General features: G+C 45.1%; 1 protein-coding gene across 1 annotated transcript; it reads left to right on the top strand.

Annotated features, from left to right (window-relative positions):
- Positions 1-748: 748 nt before the first annotated feature.
- On the top strand, positions 749-6232 carry LOC118325488 (rap guanine nucleotide exchange factor 1-like; the record flags this gene model as incomplete). The annotated part of the gene is given in 15 exon segments (XM_035658199.1): positions 749-828; positions 1242-1350; positions 2265-2274; positions 2433-2677; positions 2882-2931; positions 3014-3137; positions 3212-3290; positions 3564-3648; positions 4048-4140; positions 4235-4423; positions 4511-4595; positions 4935-5029; positions 5695-5773; positions 5950-6051; positions 6135-6232. Coding segments are annotated over 15 exon segments (1523 nt in total), but the record flags the coding sequence as incomplete, so codon positions are not given.
- Between the last annotated feature and the right edge of the window lie 4197 nt (positions 6233-10429).

The raw sequence follows: 10429 nt of genomic DNA, 5'->3' as shown, positions 1-10429 counted from the left end.
CGGGAGGGGGGCGTTGGCCCGTTGCTGGGGGAGAGAGGGAGGCCCCCAGCGGCCTCGTCCAAAGGACCCGAAATGAGAGCGCGGAGAGGTCATCGTAGCCGGGCGCCCGGGGCCTAACCTCTGGAGGGGCGGGGGGTCAAATCCAAAAACGAGGAGGCCTCAGAGTTTGTTGCCCCGGTGTGGTTCAGAACAGCAGACAGTCAGACAGGACAGAGCTGAGAGAGAGAAGAAGACAGACGAGAGAGAGAAAGAGCAGAGACAGAAGTCACGCTGCAACGGCTGCGGCGTCTCTTCTCGGCAGGGCGGGAGGCAGTGAGAGAGGGGTGAGGAAGAGGAGGGAGGGCTCGAGAGGAGCAGTCGGGTGGAATGGAAGTCGTAGTCTGGATCGCTCCTGCTGAGAGAGAAAAAAAGAAAAAAAAAAAAAAAAGAAAGAAAAAAAAAAAAAAAAGGAGTTGAATAAAAGGGGATAGAATTAAATGGGAATAATAAATAATAACATTTTATTTAAAGGGCGCCTCTCTGGGCAGCTCAAGGACACCGTACAAATATAAAAAAAAAAGCAGGAAAGAGAACAAAGAGAAAGAAAAGGCAATGTAACGGAGCAGTTAAGTGGCGGTATTGGCAATCTGAATAGGTGAGTTTTTAGTCTTGATTTGAAGAGTGGAGAGAGTCCAGGTTCCTGAGGTCCGGTGGGAGTGAGTCCAGAGTCGGGGGGGGCAGAGCAACGAAAGCCGTGGGCTCCCCCGCCATGGTGACGAGGCGGGGCGGAGGGACAGAGGAGGGGGGAACAGAGGAGGCAGATCCTGAGGGAACGGAAGGGGTGGCAATGTGGAGGAGTATCGGAGCAGGATAATGGAAGGGGAAAGGTTGTGGATGGCTATTAATTATATTAATAGAGAAAGTATTATAATTTATAGATAAAGTTAAGAAAACAAATAAATAGCATATAGGGATTAATCTTTTAATGTAAAAAAGTAAATGACATGGAATATATAAAACGATTAATATATAATAATGTAGACGATATTTTAAGCTATATTGAATAAGAATTATTGAATTGTAACAATATATAAAATAAAATTAAAATGATTTATCATTAAATGAGTTATTAATATTAGAAGGAATAAATCACTAGGCACCGGGCTGTCCCGCAGAGACTAAGATGGTCCTGTGATAAGAGTTTTGATTATGGTTATAATATAATAATAAAATGGGCATTTCAGTGTGAGGTTTGTCCGCAGGAGGCAGGCAGTGAGTCAGCGCAGGCAGGAGGGGAAGCAAAGCACAAGCTCTGTTTCGTCAACGAAGGAGGATGAGCACACCCTGGCGCCTGACTGGAAAGGTCGTGTGGTGAGCCTTTTTTTAAAGTGTGTGTTGTGTGGTTGGGTGTGTGTGTTACGCAAACAGTGTGTGTTGTCAGAGGGAGAGTTGAGAAGAGAAGAGCAAGCCTTCAAACATCATCCTCCTGTAACACACGACACCACACAAACACACCAGTAAGTGTAAGATAAGTACATTTATGTAAAGTAGCTGTGATAGAAGTAAGAGTAGGCATTTAGTTTTAACTCCTAAAACAAGCTCTTAATGAATTGCCCCAATTTAGGGGCTGATTAAGATTGGGCTAATGATGCAATGAGTTAGCATCAGTGCCAGACTGAACATTTCTAAAAATAAAAGCTCTTATACTACAGCAGTTCTGGGGCTTCAAAATAAAACACCAAAAAAAAAAAATTAGCATAAAACATGATAAATAGTTATAAGTATTTATGATATATTACTGTATAAATACAGAGAGGCGCTCTGGTTAAAGTTAGTAATGACCGTTTTAGTTGCTTCTGACATGGACTTGTCTCTGTAGCGTTTGTATTATAGGATCTAAGTGGCTGCATTGACACCATTGACCGAAATAAATTCTTTAGCAGAGATGAGCACAAAAATTGGGCAATTAAAGGGAACGCCGCACTAAGCTGGTTAAGTCTATTTATCAGGGGATTGTTCAAGGCAGTTTGTAGCATGGGGGTACGATGAATTTCCAATAAAAACTAAGTTAATCCAGGGATGCACAGGTCTGTACTTGACGCAATACTATTACTTTATAAATAAGTGCTCTTTAGGCACATTATGAGGAATCATTCCATTATTCCATTGCTATGCAGATGATAGCGGCAGTATATCTATCGAAGCTGCAAGACTGATGAAATTAATCAATTATCGTAAATACAGAAACATGTCATTAAGGGACGATAAAATCTGGGATCGAGAAGAAAAGGCACAGTGAGTAAAAACAGGCTTTGTGCTAAGATAGGCTAGCAGTTTCTCTCTGTGTGCAGTTTATTCTAATAGGAATAAGGAATAACACATTCCTCAAAGTTCAAAGTTCAAAGAACAGGTGAGGTAACTCTCTCTCTCTCCACCTGTCTGTCTGCGTTCAGTTCAACAGTACCTCCAGTACTGTTCGTCGTACAGCGATCAGTCAGCAGCTTCGTTCTACACGCGACCTTTGACCTCCAGTCAGCGGTACAGCAACAGGCAGCGAGAGGTCGAGACCACCTACCAGCTCACACACACACTCCTGGAAACACACCTGGAAACAAACCTGGACTCACACACATCAGACTCCGCCCCCTCACCTGAGCTGTCTCCTGTTCCGATTCTACCACCGAAGAAGAGACTACAGGTAAAGACCTGAGGTTTCTACAGATTTATTAATTGATTAATTAATTGATTGTTCACACTCCACAGATATTTCCATAAAGGTCAGCTGGAAACTGGAAAAAGAGACTAACTTATTAATTACTTATTGACTCATTTATTTGTTCCAGATACTAACTTTTGGGTTTGAGACTTTATAGTTGTTGATCTTTGGTTTTGTCCTCATCAGGATTCAGTCGAACCCGACAGTCAGTATGAAGAGAACCAGACCACAGAAAGGTGACACACACACAAAGACACACACATCAACACACACCTGTATACACAAACACAGACTCAGTGACGGTGCTCTGGTCTGCAGTTCCCAGAATCTCCAGCAGGAGGCAGAGCATGGCCAGAGGAGCAGGGAGCAGCTGGAGGAGCAGGAGGAGGTGTTACTGACCAACCAGCAGGAGATTCTCTACAGAATCACAATGAAACCTGAGGTACAGTCCTGACCTCTGACCTGTCTGCTAAATACTGTTCATTCAGTCTCCTCAATGACCTCTGCCTGTCTCAGGAGGAGGACGGTCCGGACGTGAAAGCAGCGTCTCCTGAGATCCTGTTGGTCTACGCAACAGAGAATGACAGCGTCAACGGTAAGTCCTCATCCTTCACTTCCAATTGTGCTCGATATGATTCCCACCGGATACAAGATTAAGACTTGTGGGTTTCAGATAATACATTTTAGTTTTAAGATAACTAAGTTGCAGCCACAACAACGTCATTATCTTGCATTCACAAGCGTATGTAATGTAATCTTAATGTAATCCATAGGATCCACAGTGGAACTTTACTGGGACCTGTTAGCCTGTTGATGGTTGGTCTCTACATGGATGTAACAATAAACAATAAAATGTGTGTGTGTGCAGAACAGGGTATGTACCGCGAGGCCTTCCTCTCGACCTACCGGAGCTTCATCTGCCCGGATGATGTCATCACCAAACTGCAGCATAGATATCCTCTGAGACAGAAACTGGTATCAAACTGTATCAGGACATTATTTCCACACTGTGTGCACAATACAGATTAAGATTTAAACCACTGACACAGATTACAGATTACTGTAGATCTGAATCCAACAGGAACACACACAGAATCTCATTAATGGATGAAATGTGGCACCAGTGATCAGTTCTCAGTTCGGTTACAGAGAAGAAAGACTGACAGAAGATCACAGACCAGAAAAATTTCAGAAAGTGTGTTTATATGCAGACGATATGATACTTTATGTTGCAGATTTTCTTTTTCTCACCTATTTTTTGTAACCTGTTGGAAGGATCAGTTCGTCCAGGTGTTCTGTGGATACAGTTTCAGTCCAGATTGAGTTTGTTGTGAGTCTTTAACCATCATCACGTACAGAAAACTGTGTGAAGGACGAGATCCTGCAGACCTGACAGCTGCCAAGAAGACTTTACACCTGCTGGTCAGAGTGGTTGACGAGCTATGGTGAGATACACACATCTAAACCAATCAGAAGGGAGTGCTCAGATGTCCATATACTTTTGGCCAGGTGTGAATAATAATGTGTTTGTGTGCGCAGTGCAATAGAGCTGGACTCTGATTTGCTGCTGCTGCTGATGGACCTGGTGTTCAGCCTCCTGATTGGTGGAGAGTTGGGACCCGCCCACCAGCTGCGCTCCAACATTCTGTCCAAGATGGAGCAGAGGTGGCAGTTGATTGGCTCTCCTCAGTCACTCCGCCCACTCGCAGCAAGGGGCGTGGCTGCCAGGTAACCTCTGACCACTGACCTCTTGCTGATTGACAGTTCTTTCATTCATTCAGACATCAACACGTCTCCTCTTTTGTCTTCTTTCAGACCAGGAACTCTTCTGGACTTCAGGAGTCACGATTTAGCTGAACAGTTGACTCTGCTGGACTCTGAGCTCTTCTACAAGATTGAGGTACAAATTTTAACTTTCATCTTTCACTTGTTTTTCTCTCTCAGTGAACCCTTCACAAGTCAACAAGTAGAACCTCAGTCAACTTCCGCCTTTCCTGTACTTAAATATGCTATGTGCTAGGCTAATCTATGTTGAAAAGCTCCATATATAGTCACATCTTAAGTTACCTAATGTTAGCAAGGCGCTAGCTAACTAGCTAGCTAATTTACATCACTCGTTAGTTAGCAAGTTAGCTAGCATCTTGGGAAAAAGGAGAAAAAAGTTATTGTTATTGTAGGACAGAGCAACAAGGGGCTGTCTGTCTCACCTGTCTGTCTCACCTGTCTCTCACCTGTCTAGCTTCCAGAGGTCTTGCTGTGGTCTAAAGAGCAGAATGAGGAAAAGAGTCCTAACATGACACAGTTCACCCAACACTTCAACAATGTCTCCTTCTGGTAAACACTGACACAGCACTCTGTTACAGATCAATCAATTAACTATTAATAATTATGAGCTGATCTATAGAGTTTCAGCTGTAAAGTCTTCCTCTGGGTGTCTTTGTCGTCTCTGATAACGGACACATGTCCAGACTCTCCTGGAAGACACTTATAGTCTTGACCTCAGTCAAAGTGAAACCGTTCTCTGTGTAATGAATGAAAAAATAGATCCCGCCCACTTTCACACAGCTGACCAAACACTGAGCGAGGTGGGCGTGAACGTCAGATTATTGGTTGTACAGAAATAATTGGACGAAGCCGTTCGACCCTTCATCAGCACTGAGGTCCTAAATATGAAAACTCACATTTTATTTCATCACCTTAATAATCACATGTATGAATGTATGAATGTGAATGTGTGAATGTATGAATTTTTGAATGTATGAATGTGTTAATGTGTGAATGTTTGAATGTATGAATGTTTGAATGTATGAATGTATGAATGTGTGAATGTATGAATTTTTGAATGTTTGAATGTGTGAATGTTTGAATGTTTGAATGTATGAATGTGTGAATGTATAAATGTTTGAATGTGTGAATGTTTGAATGTGTGAATGTATGAATGTGTGACTATATAAATGTGTGACTATATGAATGTATGAATGTGTGGTTGTGTGTTTCAGGGTTCGTTCTGTCATCATTCTTCAGGACAAACCTCAGGACAGAGAGAAACTGCTGCTGAAGTTCCTGAAGGTCATGAAGGTAAACAGCAGTTAGTAAGTGAGTGTCTGTACAATGAAAGCAGCTTTAACTCAGGTGTGCAACAGGTAACGGTTCACTGCAGTCACTGTTATTAGAGGATATTAGCATCATAGCTCACTAACATTTGTAGGTGTGTATAACTGTACCTGTCAGTAACTTCCTGTGTGTCCCTGCAGCACCTGCGCAAACTGAACAACTTTAATTCGTACCTGTCCATCCTGTCAGCGCTGGACTCCGCCCCCCTGCGGCGTCTGGACTGGCAGAGGAGCACAGCTGAGGTCTGTGTCGTAATAATTAATCAATACTCTTTAATTAATATGTTAATGAGTCACAGGTTTTAAAGTGTGTTGTATGTTTTTAGGCTCTGGAGGAGTACAGCTCTTTGATTGACAGCTCGTCATCTTTCAGAGCCTACAGAGCTGCTCTGGCTGAGGTGGAACCTCCCTGTATACCCTACCTGTAAGTTAATACCCTTTATACCTAACTATAAATCCTACCTGTAAGTTAATGCCCTATATACCCCACTATATACCCTACCTGTAAGTTAATACCCTTTATACCCAACTATAAACCCTACCTGTAAGTTAATGCCCTATATACCCCACTATATACCCTACCTGTAAGTTAATACCCTATATACCCCACTATAAAACCAGAAGTTTTACCAGGCAGAAACCTAGGACAGACCCTTCGGCTCTAGGTGGGTGGTCATCTGCCTCTACCAGTTGGGGGGGAAAGAGAGAGAGAGAGATACCAGGGTAAACCGTTCTGTGAAACATAAGTGACAAGGTTAGCTCCGCTCCTCCGGCCTTCCTCCTGCGGTGAGGTTCTGAAGCTGACGGAGGGAGCTGCAGGAGGACCAACAACAACAATTTCACAGCAGTTTAAAACTGCGATGCTTGTTGAGGATGATTTTAGTGGTTTTTTCCCTGATAATTCATTAACAACGGAAAGTTTAAAAATAGACAATGCTCTGGGGGTCAGGGCGCGGTGGCTACCTTGTGATTGACAGCCCATTCATCATATATAGATCCTGTCCAGCTCTAACACACCAACTCAGATCAAGACGTCAAAACTAGGCAGTGCTGATCAGATAGAAGTGAAGAGTTTTATGGACAGGTGTGAACTGTACCTAGGGTTCAACTGTGTTGGGACTAAATCATATTAAGTTGGCGTGAGCAGTTCTCAGTAATGGTGGAGAGGGATATGGAAACCAGACCAGTACCATGAAGTTTACAGCTCTAGGTGTAGGACCCCTCCAGTGGTACCAATCTCTCCAAAACACACAGACCTAGGTCCACAGACCATTTGCAATCCGCAGCGGCAGAAGTGAAACAAAAAAGGTCTTGAGTGAATAAGTTAAGCCAAATATGAGAGTCTTTTTGAAGATGGGTTCGGTCGGCCTCGAACGTTTTGTAACTGAGGGGAGAGGGATGGCGTGGCTCGTGATTTGGTTGTATCGGGCGAGTTGGTGGTTAGGTTGGGCTCTTCTGCTGGTATGCGGAGCAGAGATTCCATAGTAAGTATCCTGGTTTTCAGGCCTGAGCAGTTTACCAGTATTGTTGGTGATTCATGGAGTTAATCTGGTGGCACGCATCTAGTGATGGTTAAGGGCTTGGGGATTGGGTCATGAGTTTTTTGACTTCCAGATTACATTTTTCTCACAGAGACATATTATTAAAACTAAACTTTATGTGGCGAAGAGACAACTTTTTGTACAGCACACATTCTACGAAGCTACAAATTGGGGTTAAAGGTATTTAATTACGTGTTAACATTCTGACAGTGCTAGAGGAAGAGTTTATGGGAATTAATTATTCTGAATTGCCGGCAAATTTTCATGGCTGGCATAATATGGTTTATTTTAGTGTAACAAATAGATAAATGTGCTCCAATTGCCTGTGGGAGGTTAGCCGATGCCACGGGGCGAAACACTTTCTTGTCAGTGTACGTGACCTCCCGCTAGCTGCTAAACATCAACATGAAGACGACCATGAAGGCCAACTGGAGGCTCCAGAGCTGCCCAGCAGACGCGGAGGTTGTCCATGCATAAAAGTCACACTAAATTGGCTCCATGTATGTAGAGATGGTAACGAGTTAAACGAGCCAGGTGTAAGGTAAGAACCGCCGGACGCATAAAGATCCGTTAATAATAGATGCCGATGGGCATACATTACGTTTTCTTTTCACAAATATCATGTATTATGCGGACACGGGCTGCTCGCAGTTACAACGTGCTGGCGAAACCGCGTGCCGCGTGGTGCTTAAGATGCCTTTCCCGCAGCCGGGGCCGCATCTTGCCCGCAACGTTCTCCCTGAAGACAACGTGCGTCGCCGCCGCTTCGTTCGCGCCCGCCACAACTGGGGTCGGCTCGGCACGAGGTCTTACATGATGAAGAACGGCCACAGACTCCGTTATCTTCTGTGCTGGCGGCAGAGTTTCACGTGGAGTCTGCAAAGGAACGAGAGTGGTGCGCTCCGGTTGCGTCCTGTCTTTGGCAATCGCCGACCCCACTAGTCAGCCGCGGGTTGCTGCAGAAGGTCTGCAACGTGTGGCTTAAGTGGTAGTGCAAATTTGTTTGGTTATTGCTTATGTTTTTTTTAGTTCTAGTTCTGGCCTGCACCAGCTTACGCACACTAGACTTAATTCTGTCTATTTCCTGTGTCCGGGTTTACAACCTGCTTTTAAGTTGAAGGCGCTGGGTTTTAACTGTCGCTTTTTCGGTTGCAATGTTGTTGTTGTTGTTGGTCGAGTGCCGGCCAACGTCGTACAAAGCAAATCAGCAACCACAGGTGTTGGGCTCACCACACCCCTCGGCCCCAGGGGCTTGAATCGATTCCAGAGGATTTAATGAATCCGATATTGAAATTCGGGAAAAAATATATTGGCAATGCATTGATGAATAGGATAGGTTTTACGCCCCCTAAATAGAATGGCTGAGGGACAGTTGATTGAAGATAGTTTGGTTACATTTTGATGCCTTGTTGATAAGGTTTTTGTCAATATAATGAACACTGTTCACTTTTGAAACTATTTCCCAGCGTTCGTGTAGGCCTATCAGTGCTTTCTGAACATATTGCAACACACCTTTCAAAAAACAATCACAACCAAATAATATAAAACCGTGGATAATTTGGCCCACTATAACGTGAGGTTAAAGTTTCATACCCGTTACACTCCAGTTACTGGTTGGTCTGCAAAGATGGTCTAGGTCAGACCGTAAGAGTCTGGGAAGTCTGGAGAAGGACTGGGTGCTCTTCTGGGCTGTCAGGTCTGGTTTGGGGGGTCGGGGTTCGGAACCATCCTTGACACAACACCGGCAGTGACGATTTGGTCAGAGATTCGGGCCAGCCAGCTAGCGCAAGTGTAAAGCGTGTTCCCAACCTGCTGACAACCCGGTGGGCAGGTAGGGGACAGAGCCCATGCGCCGTCCCTCCAGGTACGCCACTCTGCCACTCAGCCACATCAACGCACCTTGCTGCCGAGACTCCACAAACGATAGCGGAGGGGTCAACCCTGGCCGGGGCCTACCTTGAGGGGAAGGGCCCGCGCAGGGTCCACTTTCTCACCCGCGCATTGCATATGGAAGGAGGAGTTTCTGCTGGCAGGCGGGGGGTGGGGGTTTGGACCCAGGTTGAGGATGAAGCCTGGGGAGGGTTTGGAGAGACGCGGTTGGGAGAAAGCATTAGAAGACTGGTGGCTGATTCATGGCCGGTGGGTTTGGGTGCAAGAGGGGGACGAGCCTGGGGCGGTTTAATTGATTCCGGGGCCAGAGCTGGATGGGGTGCTTGGTACTATGCGAAACGGCCCCAGGCCCTTGGGGGAACGGGGCTTCTTTGCTGAGGCTGGACCAAGCCCCCACGGAGTCCATGACCCACAAATGGATTGACCCAAGGACGCAAACAGAAGCCCGGGTACCCGGGTCAGCGGCCCGATTCTGGACGCAACCAACAATCCCCTGTTGTAGAGCGAGACGTACAAGGCGCTTCTTAGGAGGAAAAGAAAGAAGAGTTTTACTCCTTCTTTGGTTTCAACGCTGGGACAGCAAAACAGGCGGAGTGCAACCTGATTGACGTCTTCCAGCCAAACATTAAAGTAAAATATTTGCCCTTGTGTTCCTCTAGTAAGAATATCTCTCTTCAATCTGTCTCACTGAGGGGTAATGACAAAATAATCAGAAGTTTCATGTGATTTAATCAGGGGCAGCTATCAGTGCATGTAGATACAGGGCAGTGTCAGGGTGCATAAAATCAAAAATTGTTTTATTTGTATACGCGCGCGGCGCCGGACACCCCGCCTCCCCCCAATTTCATAACAACAATTATGCTCAGGACACTTTTCAATATAGAGGCAGGTGCTAAGCGACTCCTTTTAACATTTACCAGAGACCCAAAAGTAGCAGGGCAAAGGAAAAAACTGCCTTTTTAACAGGCAGAAAACCTAAGAAACAGACCCTTCGGGCCCTCTAGGTGAGTGGGAGAGAGAGAGAGAGAGAGAGAGAGAGAGAGAAGAGGAGAGAAAGAGAGAGAGAGCAGAGATAAGTCAGTGCTGTAAGATAGGCAGGGCATTAGTCGTGAGCATAAGTTCAGTGGCATGTGCCATTTGATCCAATAAACTGATGGTAATATGAATGCTAAAATAACGACATCATCCGA

This window comes from Morone saxatilis, unplaced genomic scaffold (assembly GCF_004916995.1).
Source record: "Morone saxatilis isolate NCDOM2014 unplaced genomic scaffold, NCSU_SB_2.0 Contig16, whole genome shotgun sequence".
NCBI lineage: Eukaryota > Metazoa > Chordata > Actinopteri > Moronidae > Morone > Morone saxatilis.
This window is presented reverse-complemented; position numbering and strand designations above follow the sequence as displayed.